The sequence below is a fragment of the Carassius gibelio genome, chromosome B21 (genome assembly GCF_023724105.1).
Source record: "Carassius gibelio isolate Cgi1373 ecotype wild population from Czech Republic chromosome B21, carGib1.2-hapl.c, whole genome shotgun sequence".
NCBI lineage: Eukaryota > Metazoa > Chordata > Actinopteri > Cypriniformes > Cyprinidae > Carassius > Carassius gibelio.
In genome coordinates this window covers 20,424,849-20,439,562 of record NC_068416.1, presented here as the reverse complement: position 1 = coordinate 20,439,562, position 14,714 = coordinate 20,424,849, and the positions used below count along the sequence as shown (strand labels likewise).

Here is a 14,714-nt window from a genome sequence, read left to right as displayed (position 1 = left end):
CCAGCTTCTGTTTCCTCTCCTGAACTGGACAAGGTAAACAGCAATGGTCCTCATAAGCAGTCAGGCAAATCAAGAACATCAAGGAATAAAACGGTAACCATCTTAAACATGCAACAACTATCTACTGATGTTTACTGCCAGCTAGTTAAAAATGCAATAAGTGATTTCTGAGAAACACTTAGTATTTGAAATCGACACCCAAACAAACACACCCCTCCCTTCATTGCTCCGCCCCCAAAATAATGAACACGCAGCACAGTCAACCACTATTAGCTGGTGCTCAGGTGTTCAAATAGAAAATATCTTTATTGCTGGCAAACCATAGAATGGTTTGGTTTAAGTTGATTTGTAGGTGCATATCGACTTCATCAAGCACCCGTGTCATTTGAAATGTATTTATGTACTCACAATTAAAAAAAACAAACAAGAAATTATTTAACGCTGCAGTCCTAGTTTTTCGTCTTTGTCGCCATTTCTGTTCGAAATCTGCATTTGCAGTCATTCGTGGAATTATCAACTTTACATGGGTTGTGCTTTGACACGGCACAGGGAGAATGAATCCTATGTTTTGAGGAGAATGTGCTGCTGTCAATCACATCGCGTCGGTGTGGATACTGTCATTTGCAATGACAGATTATACTTTTTAGAAGTATGAGTCATGACCAACAGAAGAATGTTCACTGGAAAATGACACCTGAACAAGTAACATCCACTTTTGTTCTGACCAACTAAGGGGAAAAAAAGCATTGCAGTAAATCGCGCTGATGAAAGGTGGGGGTATGTGATTTGCAAAACGGCCGGGAGATTTTGAAAATACACAACTCCTATGGTCTTACCTTCTTTCCTTTGACTCCACCCATTCGAAGTACATGGACACGATGGGGAGGGGGTATGGTACGACCGTTTGATTGACGCAGTTACTGTCTAATGATTCTAGGTAGTTTTGGAAATGATTGGCTGGAGTTTTTTCGAGTCCTGCCTGTTCCACAGATGATTAAATTGCTTACTTTTCATTTCAGTGCTTCTAACTCAGTGGCTGTAAGTGGGTTAGGAATAGGATTTCAAGTGATTTTGAAAAAATGGACAAAAAAGAGAATTACATACCCCACCTTTAAATTTAACAATCGCTTATCAATTATCATATCACATCAAACCGTGCAAACTATACTTTGTTCTCAAATTGTTAATGTTAACAACATCAGCATTGTGTGACTACATTTAAGGCCCTTCAGATATTTATCCTTGTTTTCGTGTGGGCCAGGCGGCCAGTCTCTTTTTTTCTGTAGCCACTCCAAAGTCCAAGTCACCCACGTCACCTTCAACCTCGCCTGTGCAGCCCTCATCATCCTCGCCTGCCTACAGAGGAGGAGAGTGCATCAACAAAGCTGCTTGCGAATGTGGCATAAAGAACCCTGATGCACTGTCATCAACTAGGCTCAGGAAACACATAGCAACCATGTCTAAAATTCTTAACCTTAATGAGAATGAAGCAGACCAACTGGCTGATTTCCTTGGTCACGATATCCGAATCCACAGACAGTATTATCGGTTACCAGAGGGAACACTGCAGCTGGCAAAAATGAGTAAAGTCCTAATGGCCATGGAGAAAGGAACACTGTCTGACTACAAAGGAAAGAAACTTGATGACATTGAAATCGACCCAAATGGTATGAGTATACATGCTCTGTGTGTATCTGTGCTGTACATATTTGCAAAACAATGTATATATTCATGTCACAGATACTAGGTATAAGCAATAAAGTGTTCATTTTTCGTTAATTAATTATTAAGAGCAACTTGAGGCCCAAGGTGATTCCATGTCAAGTGATGAGGAGGATTCCAGTGACCTCTCTCAGACACCAGCACCAGTACAGACTGATCAACCTGTTCAATCTGAACAAGCTGTTTCACAGGAGGATCAAGGTAAGAAAAATCTCTACATTGCACAAACAACAATAATCAAATAAACATGAATTGGCTCCATGCAGCAATATCCAGACAAATTCAAAAAAAAAATTATGCATTGGGAACACAGTCTTGATTTGCTCTTTACTCACCGATTTAGTTGTAATGAGAATGTGTAATGAGAATTTACTTTTTAATTATTTCATAGGTTCTTCAAATGCTCCAAAAAAGAAATGGGAGGACAGTGAGGTAAAAGCAGTAGAGAGACACATGATGAGTTTCATCAAGACATGCAAAGTTCCTGGTAAGCAAGAATGCATTCACGCAGAGCCAGAAGCTTTGAAGCAGCGAACATGGACTGGTGTGAAAAATTATGTGCGGAACAGGATCACGACTCTTAAAAGAAAGGGTGGTTTGTAGGGAGGGACAAACACTTCAGCACTTTGCACATTATGCTCTTTTTGTAGGAAATGGAGCTAAATTAAAAGAAATGAGGATAAAGGTGTAGAAATATTTTGTGGATGGAATAAAACAGAATATATAGTGAAAAGTTAGAGTATAAGAAGGTTAATGATGAAGTAGAGGATAAGTAAGGGTCAATTTTCTTTGTTCAGTTACAATATAGTTGGATGAAATGTCATGTTAAACTTTTTGATATTTCTGTCATAGAGGGAGGGGAGAATGTAAAGATGATAAAAAAGGGAAGAGTGAATAGCTGTGCTGGACATGGGCTATGGCTGGATGTAACCGATTGGTGAGAGTTGCCGTGTGCAGACGAGAGAAGCTGAAAACTGAGATGTGATGTCAGACACTTTCTGCTTCCTGTAGTGATGCAGAGCCAGAAGCTTTGAAGCAGTGAACATGGAATGGTGTGAAAAATTATGTGCGGAACAGGATCACGACTCCTAAAAGAAAGGGTGGTTTGTAGGGAGGCACAAACACTTCAACACTTTGCACATTATGCTCTTTTCGTAAGAAATGGAGCTAAATTAAAAGAAATTAAGATAAAGGTGTAGACATTAAAATTAAGAGACGCTCGCGCTGTTTGCATACTTTACCACAGCTGAAGTAGAAAAAATGCATTATTTTCCAAATACACAGATATTTCGGAGACATTTTCATTCAATACATGCACTGCTTGATACAGTGTCTGTTTGTACAAGAATAAAGTTCAACATAAGCCTAAATACAAACGTAAAGCGGGAAGAGAGAATGTAAAGGGGGACGTTAAAGGACGTAAAGTAGAAGAGCATGTAAAGGGGACGTAAAGAGGGAGGAGAGAATGTAAAGGGGACGTAAAGAGGGAGGAGAGAATGTAAAGGGGACGTAAAGAGGGAGGAGAGAATGTAAAGGGGATGTAAAGAGGGAGGAGAGAATGTAAAGGGGATGTAAAGAGGGAGGAGAGAATGTAACTGGGACGTAAAGAGGGAGGAGAGAATGTAAAGGGGACGTAAAGAGGGAGGAGAGCATGTAAAGGGGACGTAAAGAGGGAGGAGAGAATGTAAAGGGGACGTAAAGAGGGAGGAGAGAATGTAAAGGGGATGTAAAGAGGGAGGAGAGAATGTAACTGGGACGTAAAGAGGGAGGAGAGAATGTAAAGGGGACGTAAAGAGGGAGGAGAGCATGTAAAGGGGACGTAAAGAGGGAGGAGAGAATGTAAAGAGGGCGTAAAGAGGGAGGAGATAATGTAAAGAGGGAGGAGAGAATGTAACGGGGACGTAAAGAGGGAGGAGAGAATGTAAAGGGGACGTAAAGAGGGAGGAGAGAATGTAAAGAGGGCGTAAAGAGGGAGGAGATAATGTAAAGAGGGAGGAGAGAATGTAAAGGGGACGTAAAGAGGGAGGAGAGAATGTAAAGGGGACGTAAAGAGGGAGGAGAGAATGTAACTGGGACGTAAAGAGGGAGGAGAGAATGTAAAGGGGACGTAAAGAGGGAGGAGAGAATGTAAAGGGGACGTAAAGAGGGAGGAGAGAATGTAAAGAGGGAGGAGAGAATGTAAAGGGGACGTAAAGAGGGAGGAGAGAATGTAACTGGGACGTAAAGAGGGAGGAGAGAATGTAAAGGGGACGTAAAGAGGGAGGAGAGAATGTAAAGAGGGACAGAATGTAAAGGGGACGTAAAGAGGGAGGAGAGAATGTAAAGGGGACGTAAAGAGGGAGGAGAGAATGTAAAGAGGGAGGAGAGAATGTTAAGGGGACGTAAAGAGGGAGGAGAGAATGTAACTGGGACGTAAAGAGGGAGGAGAGAATGTAACGGGGATGTAAAGAGGGAGGAGAGAATGTAAAGAGGACGTTAAGAGGGAGGAGAGAATGTAAAGAGGGAGGAGAGAATGTAAAGGGGACGTAAAGAGGGAGGAGAGAATGTAAAGAGGGAGGAGAGATTGTAACGGACATAAAGAGGGAGGAGATAATGTAAAGGGGACGTAAAGATGGAGGAGAGAATGTAACGGGTATGTAAAGAGGGAGGAGAGAATGTAACGGGGACGTAAAGAGGGAGGAGAGAATGTAAAGGGGACGTTAAGAGGGAGGAGAGAATGTAAAGAGGGAGGAGAGAATGTAAAGGGGACGTAAAGAGGGAGGAGATAATGTAAAGAGGGAGGAGAGAATGTAACGGGGACGTAAAGAGGGAGGAGAGAATGTAAAGGGGACGTAAAGAGGGAGGAGAGAATGTAAAGAGGGAGGAGAGAATGTAACAGGGACGTAAAGAGGGAGGAGAGAATGTAAAGAGGGAGGAGAGAATGTAAAGGGGACGTAAAGAGGGAGGAGAGAATGTAAAGAGGGAGGAGAGAATGTAAAGGGGATGTAAAGAGGGAGGAGAGAATGTAAAGGGAGGAGAGAATGTAAAGAGGGAGGAGAGAATGTAAAGGGGACGTAAAGAGGGAGGAGAGAATGTAAAGGGGACGTAAAGAGGGAGGAGAGAATGTAAAGAGGGAGGAGAGAATGTAACGTGGACGTAAAGAGGGAGGAGAGACTGTAAAGAGGGAGGAGAGAATGTAAAGGGGACGTAAAGAGGGAGGAGAGAATGTAAGGGGGACGTAAAGAGGGAGGAGAGAATGTAAAGGGGGAGGAGAGAATGTAAAGGGGACGTAAAGAGGGAGGAGAGAATGTAAAGAGGGAGGAGAGAATGTAAAGGGGACGTAAAGAGGGAGGAGAGAATGTAAGGGGGACGTAAAGAGGGAGGAGAGAATGTAAAGAGGGAGGAGAGAATGTACAGGGGACGTAAAGAGGGAGGGGAGGAGAGCATTAGGCTTGTTGGACTTCATGCAGCGCTGCACAGAACGATCAGCGGCTAACTTGAGCAGTTCTTGACGGTTAGAACTTGTGTCTGACTTCAGACAGCGACGCCCGTGACTGTGCCATAAGGCAACAGAGTACAACTAGAGTGATTGGAGAGCAGGAGGACTCAGATAGAGCAGATTCTCTAGAGCGACTCACGAGCTCTGATGATGACACAGCTAATCCACGATTGGCAGAGTACACTGCTTGACAATGATCACGTGTGTTTCATGTTTCTTCTCACACCTTCAGTTCCACTAAGGATCACATCTGTTCTTTATAACAGTAAAAGCTCTTTTCATGTAGTTGCGATAGACCCCACTTCACTGGTATTTAGGCTTATTTTGAACTTTATTCTTGTACAAACATTAGTGCATGTATTGAATGAAAATGTCTCTGAATTATCTGTATTTGGAAAATAATGCGTTTATTCCACTTCAGCTGTAGTAAAGTATGCAAACTTAGCCTGAGCATCACTACAGGAAGCAGAAAGTGTCTGACATCACATCTCAGTTTTCAGCTTCTCTCGTCTGCACACGGCAACTCTCACCAATCGATTACATCCAGCCACAGCCCATGTCCAGCACAGCTAATATAAGGGAGGAATAGAGGCAGTAAATGTAAAGAGGATGAAAAGAGGGAGGAGTAAAGAGGGAGGAGTAGAGTTAAAGAGGATAAAGAGAGGGAGGAGTGAAGAGGGAGGAGTAGAGTTAAAGAGGATAAAGAGAGGGAGGAGTGAAGAGGGAGGAGTAGAGTTAAAGAGGATAAAGAGAGGGAGGAGTGAAGAGGGAGGAGTAGAGTTAAAGAGGGAGGAGAGAATGTAAAGGAGGAAGTAGAGAGATTTTGAAGAAGGGTGGATGGAGGAAGTACAGAGGATAGTTGGGGACTGAGAATCATTCCCACCTCCAAGTTAATTGATTTTTCATTGTTGTTCTTTAAAAACATTTTTTTTTAAGTTCTGTCATTAACTGCAATGTGCACTTTCAACACAATGTGTCCAAGACTGTTAATATTAAAGAGTCATTTAATCAGAGTCCCCAAAGAGTCATTTAATCGGAGTGTGTGTGTCACTCGAGTCCCCAAAGAGTCATTTAATCGGAGTGTGTGTGTCACTCGAGTCCCCAAAGAGTCATTTAATCGGAGTGTGTGTGTGTGTCGCTAGAGTCCCCAAACGGTCATTTAATCGGAGTGTGTGTGTGTCGCTAGAGTCCCCAAAGAGTCATTTAATCGGAGTGTGTGTGTGTCGCAAGAGTCCCCAAAGAGTCATTTAATCGGAGTGTGTGTGTGTCGCTAGAGTCCCCAAAGGGTCATTTAATCGGAGAGTGTGTGTGTCGCTAGAGTCCCCAAAGGGTCATTTAATCGGAGTGTGTGTGTGTCGCTAGAGTCCCCAAAGGGTCATTTAATCGGAGTGTGTGTGTGTCGCTAGAGTCCCCAAAGGGTCATTTAATTGGAGAGTGTGTATCACTATTTTTATTTGTATAGAGTTTTTTTGACAATTACTACACTTTACAGAGGAACATGCCTAATGTCTTAAAACCCCAGTGTGTAGCCAAAGATGACTCTGGTGAGGAAAAGTCCTAAAGATGTTTTTGTGATAATGATTAGTTTACAGTCGATGCTAAATTAACTAGAGGGATGCAGATTCGGTCAGTGAAAGGTTCTCTGCCATGAAGTGAAGTCCGTTTTATTTCTATAGCGCATGATACAATACAGATGGTTTCAAAGGAGCTTCACACACATAAAATAACTTGCAAATGTCAACAATTATGAAATGACTTATGTAGAGCTGTTTTGCAGTTGAAATTAAAGACAATAGTGTTATTATTCAGCTCAATTCTGTTCATCTTTTGCTTCTGATAGTCAATCAGTCAAGTCAATAACATTTCTGAATGTTAATTGTCATTCCCCAACTGAGCAGCCAAAGGCACTTGATCTCAAGCTACAAATCAGACAAAACATGTAGGCTACTCATTTACAGTGATCTTGCTGAAAAGAAGAAACCCAGTTTACTCTCTCACACCTGTATCTTTGCACTAGCTTGATTTCACTGTCCAGTATTGGAACTTTGAATTGTAATATTCTACTTCTGTCTTCTTAGGATAAATAATATATACCATCTCAACAATGTCCTGAAAGTATACCTTAACCAGAGTTTGTGTATCACCATGGTCCTCAAAGTATGACTTGATCAGAGTTTGTGTTTAATGTCCCCAAAAGCGACATATAAAATAATGTCCCTAAAGTGAAGGTAAAATGTCAGGTCTTTAAGGAAGGCTTTTATTGATCAAATCAAGTGATATTTGTGATGACAGCTTCTCCAGAAGTACAGTCATGTCTTTCTTTAGTCTCTAGACCCTTCAGAAAGGGGTGTCCCTAAAGGTAGGGTTTCCAGTCATACGTCCTCACATTGTGGTTAAGTAGGTATGTGTGTGTGTGTGTGTGTGTGTGTGTGTGTGTGTGTGTGTGTGTGTGTGTGTGTGTGTGTGTGTGTTCACTGCTCTGTGTGTGTGTGTGTGTTCACTGCTCTGTGTGTGTGCGCATTTCGGATGGGTTAAATGGGTCACCATACTTGCCTGAATGTCACTTCACTTTCACTTTCACTTCATCAAACACAAAGAGAAATAAAGAAGAGGTTATTCATTACATTGATTAGTCAATAAAACAAATCAGAACACAGCCCTCTTATCGATATTCATGATATAATGAGAGGGAGAAATTTGTAATTTCATAGTACTACTACTACAAGTAGTACTTGAATATGTAAAAAGGAGATTATTATCCTTCCTAAGCTTTTTCTCCTCCCTAAGATTACAGGGTTTACTGTTAAAGAAAATGATGATTGCTATAATAATACAAAATCAAAAAAAAGTATTCTAATAATTGCAGCTGGCTGCATACCTTAGACAAATGTGTAATGCTGAAAGAGTGCAATTATTTAGTGTTATTTCAATCTCTTTATGTTCCTATCACTCTGAAACTGGCTTGTGTGTGTGACTGACTTTACACAACTTTGGTGTCCAGTTGTTGATTTTTTTTAATTATTAGAGACATAAATCATATAGTCAACTGCAGTCAAGTCTGCTTTATTGTCAATTTATGTCAAACAAACAGCCATTTGTTGAAAAGAAAAATGTTTAAGTTTCAGGTGTTGTTTTGCAACCCATTTGTAGAAAATGCCTTGTACTTCTTAACTATGCAGAGGGGTTACTAAGTGCCTCAGTGAACAACACAAAGACACTCAGATAACCACAACATAAAAATGTGAAAAAAAGGAAGTTCACATGAAGAAATTACATTGCAACAAAAAAAGTCAGAGGAGCAGCAGCACACAAGGACAAACATGGTCATCGTATGAATATCTGCCCTTCAATGCTTTGTGCCATCAACAACTAGAATAAATCAGAAGAGACGAGCGAGGCCATAGATGCCGCAAAAACAACAAGAAAATACATTTTAACAGTCTCAGGTTTCAAACAAAGGAGAAAAGACACTGACTGTGAGAGATAAACAATAGATAATAATAACAAATATGAAGGAAGTAAAAACAGACATTTGAAAGTGACATTTTTCATTACCCACTCAGTGGGAAGATGCCACTGAAGAAAAGTGAAGTAAACGAATGATTCAGCCCCCCTGAGATGGCCTGCCAAAAACAGGGAGCTGGCAGGAGGAGATATAGCCAAAGTATTCAGCTCTACGCTCATCTCGTATCCATAAACGACAGTGATGTACTGCCCTCGTAAAGACGCATGTAGAAAAAGATTCCTGCTAATTGGCCAGAGAGTGAACGAAGATCTGTGAAGTGCATGAAAATTCAAACAGAGAAGTTTCTTCTCGACTGTGCTCACTCATTGTATGTGGGTTTCATACTCGCGCACACATCTCGGATAATAATTTACTGCTCTTTTCTGCTAGGCACAGAAAGATAAATGGATTCTGATTCCGTACAAGCAGAGAACGAAAGTAGCAGACGAAGGAAAAAGTACCTGGAGCTTCTCGTCATTTATTATTCCACAACTTTGAGCAAACTCTGATTGAAAACTTCTGCAGTTCATTTCAAACATACAAATAGCCTACCAAAATGTAGTAATTAGAAATTGAATTTATTAATTATCTCTGCGGGTCTGCTGGGATGAGGCAGTGGGCTTATTATGAAGTAATTGCTTACAGTTTAAGGTCTATTTCACAGCTGAGCAGCCTGCTAAACCCCCAAGTGCAGCATCTAACTTTCCGCTGTTTATGACAGAACTGCATATTGGGAGGGATTAGCTAGAGGTCACCAGTGATGCTCATTATGGCAAACTAAACTGCCAGGGGTGGATGATTAAAACACACATAACAGCTGACAAAACAGTGAAAATGAGCAATCACGCTTCAGCTTAGCACAGTTGTGCATTCAGATGTTTTATTTCTGCCAGGAAATAAGTATTTGATGATTATTTGGACCTATAGCAGATAAGCATTATGATGGTGCTGTCCACTCTTCCCGACAGGTTTATTCTAGTAATGTGGGTTGTTAAAATGGCACATGACATCTCAGAAAGACTGAAATCATTTGCACTGCTATTTATACTATTATGCCACTCATGTACTGCAGCACTTCATTATAAGTCAATAACAAATCTTAAAACATAAGTTCATGTACTTTCACAAAGGAATATATAAGAAGCAATCAGCCAAATTCCCTAAATATCTCAGATTTTTTTGAATGAGTAGTTTATGAGAAGAAGTTTTTTATGCAAGAGTCAAATACTGAAAAAAAAAAAATAAATTCACTGCAGAACGTTTGGATCCTTGAGGCAAATTGTTCCCCAAGAGGAGTGGGATACTTGTATGAAGTCTCCAGCTCAAAGTACTGGCTCTGACGTTTTGAATATTGCAAATTTAACAGCTAGTTGCTAGGCAACCATACATTCCATCCCTCACAAAATTAAATAAAAAGCAATTAGCTGTCGACAACAAACGTATGCAAAGTCTGGTAAGTTTCCAGCATATAAGGATAAAAAGTTTTTGCAAAATGAGAGTAATAATAAAAATAGCAGCAAGAAGCAATTAGTGGAATCCAGCAAGCATATGAAGCTGTGATATGGAATGTTTTTTTTAATATAAATATAAATAATTTAATAAATGTACACTTTACACATGATAAGGCTCAAGTGTTTTGAAGTTGACTTCAATTTGTTACACACTGCTCCTTGACATCTCAAAAAAGAAAGAAAGAAAGAAAGAAAGACTATTGTGCAGATCATAAGAATATTTTAAGATATTGCCTAAAATGTGCATTAAATGTGCCAAGTAAATGTATTATAAATGTATAAATATTTAACATGTTTATTAAAGCTACTTTTTTTTTTTTTTTTTACAAATCTAAAGGCAGGGGCCAAGAGATTCATATTGATATGCTCAGTGTTTTTATTGCAATGCAATGATGGCAGAACAAGTCCAGATGTCAAGTCCCTGGTGAACTCTTTACAGCTTACCAGCAGACGCTCTTCAGAATCCATCCCACTGATGTTACACAAGAGTGTCTACATCACAATGACAGGCCAGATGGAATAGAAAAAAACTTGTTTGGATGAGAGCCAACAATGCTCACCTCCCACACTGGCTGAATGGGGTGTTTGACTTCAAAATAACTCTGGAATGAGAGCAGAGCGCCTTCCATCCATCCAAATGCCTGCAAGCCCCCAAAGAGAAATGAATGCCTGTGGTTTGAACAACAGTTGTTGCTTGCTTGTTAAGCATCTGGGCTGTGATCAAAATGGTTTCAGATTCTCATGTTTAGGGTGACATTGCTTAAAAGAGTAGATCAGGACTCGAAAATGAGGATTCTGTCACAATTTACTCATCTTCAAGTTGTTCCAAATCTGTGTATCTGAGATTCTTTCTTCTGTTGAGCATAAAAAAATATTTTGAAGAAAACTGATAACTGAACAACTGACAGCAGCCATTGAGTACCAAAGTATGGAAAGCAGGTGGAAGGTGAGTAGGCCTAAATTAAGACAATTTTATTTTGGAGTGAACTATCCCTTTAAAATAACACATATGGCTTTCTAGAATACTTTGTTCTGACTGGTCGAAATATTTGTGTGATTACCTCAGAACAGTAAAATAACTGTTTTTCTTAGTGTAAAGAACATTTGAATAATTCAAAGAACCTTATTTCAGTATTAAGAATTAGGGATGTAAAGATTAACTGTAAGCCGGTTCAAAATCGAATCCAAAATGTGACGATTCAAATCACGTAAAATGCAAAAAAATAAAAAATAATAAATAAATAAATAAAACCTTGATTCAGTTAGGAGAATAGGAGTTTATATGAATGTATGTCTGAGGGGAACTTACTGTCTTTAGAAAAGATTAGAGGGTATTTTTTCTTTTCATCCTCTGTATAATGCATATAAAATTTCATAGCTTTGTTTAAATATTTTATGCAGATATTTTTTATGATAATTTTACAAAACTTATCATAAAGACAAAAAGACAAACCATTCTGTTTTTGTAGATCATAATTTAAATGCAGTTTTTGACCCAATGTTAAATGCAAAGAGCACACAAAACCTTATTTCGTTTACATGAAGAGATTTCTCTTGTGTTATTCATTTTATTTGGGGCTTATTTTAAAATTTCGATTTAGTTTTGATATTTACATTTACATTTTATTGAAATTTGGTTATTTAGCAGATGCTTTTATCCAAAGCAACTTAGATGAGGACAATAGAAGCAATCAAAACAAAAGTGCAATAATATGCAAGTGCTATATTATTATAGGTTTCTATTTCATTTCCACAAAGAAACGTGCAGCATTTTGTCCAAACAATAACAAAAGGACACATTTATTTTATAATTTGTCTGAAATCTCATTTTGTTAAAAAAATAATAATAATAATCATGAATCTAATCATGAAATCAAAATCCTGAATCGAATCGCGAGTTGAGTGAATCGTAACATCCCTATTAAGAATATTTTTCCACTAGGTATAAACAACTTTTTACCCAATGGAAAGGATCCATTAAAAGTTCTTCATGAAACCACAGATGCCAATAACAAAGCTTTATTTTTTAAGAGTGTACTTGGCTTAGTGATAAGCCCATCTGTGTTGTGACAATGATAGATCACTTACTTATTAACTGTAAAGCAGTGGGAGATCAAACAAGTTACTCCTGTCAACAAAGCAGGTCCCTACACTAACAATTACTATCCAAACACATATTTTCAGAATCAAATCTCAGATAAAGGCAGGTAATAATCATGCTTCCACTTCCTTTGCACCCTTAAGGGAACTCATTCAAAATTTAATTTGAAACGAGTAAATAACAAAAGGTTTCTTCTAAGAAAAAAATGTAGTGAACACAAAAGTGAACAATTTCAGGATAACAAAAACATGTATTTTGCCTGTTGCAAAGGATGTTTTTCCCCACAATGGAAATGGAAATCATGGAAAGCAGAAATTGTGATTTTCAAGCATTATATTGAGAATCACTTAATCTGTTTAGCAACTTTGTCATCTAACAGAGATTTCTATCCATCTGTAATTGTATCTTATACATTGAGAGAGAGAGAGTGTGCAATTTCAGCATCTGGACGAAAAGAAAACACTAAAACAGTGGAGTGTTTTAGTGCTGTTAAACTAATTTGTAGGTTCCTATGCACGTAACACACACATAAAACAACTTTAACAATTATCTACAACATATCAGCCTATTTACCTGTCAGAGGCAGAAGCAAAGCAAGCTCGGAACTTGTTTCAAGCATTTTGAACAAGTTTTTGATCTCTTTATATTCCTCTCTCTTTATATAATCCATTTGAGATATTTGACAGTGTACGTTCTTGTTGCCAGATGAGAAATTAATCATATTTCATACACCATCCAAACTCACGAAAAAGCTTTAAAGTTCATGTAGTGGCTTACCACATATGGCGCGATACTCTAAAATACACTCGGAACAATTAAAAGACCAAACGCTACATTTAATGTCATATTATATCACGCGTGCACCTTCACTGCTGTCTGATTATTTTAAATAGAATTAAAATAAACTCTATCCAATTATTTTTAGTGAATCCGTTCACCCTTAACGGTCGTATTGGTGGAAAGTTAGATTAAATCCCCCAAATTCGGTTCATTTGAGCAAATTATGAAAATTACGTTTATTTATTTATTTATTGTTGCCAGATATATTTGGTTCTGAATACATTTGAATAATTTAATTGAATGTCAATGTTGTATACTTTTTTCAAAAGTTGCTTAGATTAGTTTAACTGCTACAAATTATGAGCAGCTTCAAAGTGGATTTACTCAGAAGCACTGAATTATTGGAAACTAATTCTGACCTAAAGCATAGCAGCTACTCGGATTTGAGTTCATTTTCAGAAATGCACTGGTTTGCTGTTAATTATTCCATCAATTCATCCATCCATTTTCCAAGCTGCTTGTCCTATATGTAGATTGCGGGGTGCTAGAGCGTATTCCAGCTTTTTGGGCCACATCAATTATTCTTTACTGAAAACAGAAAAAGCAGTGCTCCAGTGCAAACATAACACATCTTGATATCAAAAAAAATTGTTACATTGGTGTAAATTGTGTCTACGGAGGAATCTCTCCAGGAGGTCACAGATTACACGTTCAAACGGGACAAGAGGTAGACAGAATGTGTAAAAGATGCAATCATATTTTTGTTGAGCCTTACAGGACATCCAGCATCAATAGCGGCAAGAGCTCACCAGGAAATGAGACTGGCACCTAGCTATCTAAATTTAATCTCGAATTGAATAGCTGAGCAGGTTTGCATGTCGATATTGTGGGGTGTCTGCAGATCCGTGCACTGCATCCCATGATCCTGCCACCTAAGGAGATTTAACCACAACCAACATGCTTTCCATTAGCCAACCCACAGGAGCAAGCAGGCAGAGGATATAGGAAGCTGGAGATGGAATGGGGGCTTTGTGAAGGACATCTTCAGGTGTGACTGACAAGCAGACAAGGAGAGGAAAAAGCAGCTGATAGAGTGACAAAGTGGAAATAATATTCACATGTATTTACACATGGCTGTTTCCTAAGGAAAACATTACTTTTCTGCCCTTTAAAAAAAGTATGTGAGCCCATGGATATACCGTAAATTTCTGTATGGGTCGTACATTTTGATCTGATCTGCAGCAGTAGTTCAGCAAAAAATGTAAAAAGTTCTCACCCTCAGGCCATCCAAGATGATGTGTGATGAGTTTGTTTCTTCATCGGAACAGATTTTAAGAAATCTGCCCTGAACGGATGTGGTCAAAATGAGAAATCTAAAAGGATGATCAGTTAATATCTTATTAAGCTGTTTAAAATCTCATTCTCATGGCATCCTTTCACTGCTAAAGATCCATTGGTAAACAAGTGATGCTAAATTTCTCTAAATCTGCTCTGATGAAGAAACAAACTCATCTTTACATCTTGGATGGCCTGAGAGGCAGAACAGTTTAGCAAGTTTTCATTTTTGAGTCAACCATATAATCCCTGTTTATAAACTTTTCACCCAAATAATAATGC

At 38.8% G+C, this 14,714-nt stretch overlaps 1 protein-coding gene across 1 annotated transcript; it reads left to right on the top strand.

Annotated features, from left to right (window-relative positions):
• The first annotated feature begins 5 nt into the window (after positions 1 to 5).
• LOC127985606 (uncharacterized) lies at positions 6 to 5,391 on the top strand. Its single transcript, XM_052587639.1, has 5 exons — positions 6 to 93; positions 1,262 to 1,667; positions 1,792 to 1,923; positions 2,114 to 2,266; positions 5,240 to 5,391. The coding sequence occupies exons 2-5, from the start codon at positions 1,457 to 1,459 to the stop codon at positions 5,389 to 5,391; spliced, it is 648 nt and encodes a 215-aa protein (XP_052443599.1). The 5' UTR covers positions 6 to 93; positions 1,262 to 1,456.
• Positions 5,392 to 14,714: the final 9,323 nt, after the last annotated feature.

Bases quoted from the DNA above. Each gene is read 5' to 3' on its own strand.
- LOC127985606 (XM_052587639.1), top strand. From the start codon at position 1,457: ATGTCTAAAATTCTTAACCTTAATGAGAATGAAGCAGACCAACTGGCT. The intron at 1,668-1,791 runs GTATGAGTATAC...TTAATTATTAAG, and splicing joins CATTGAAATCGACCCAAATG to AGCAACTTGAGGCCCAAGGT. The intron at 2,267-5,239 runs GTGTGAAAAATT...GTCTGACTTCAG, and splicing joins GAAGCAGCGAACATGGACTG to ACAGCGACGCCCGTGACTGT.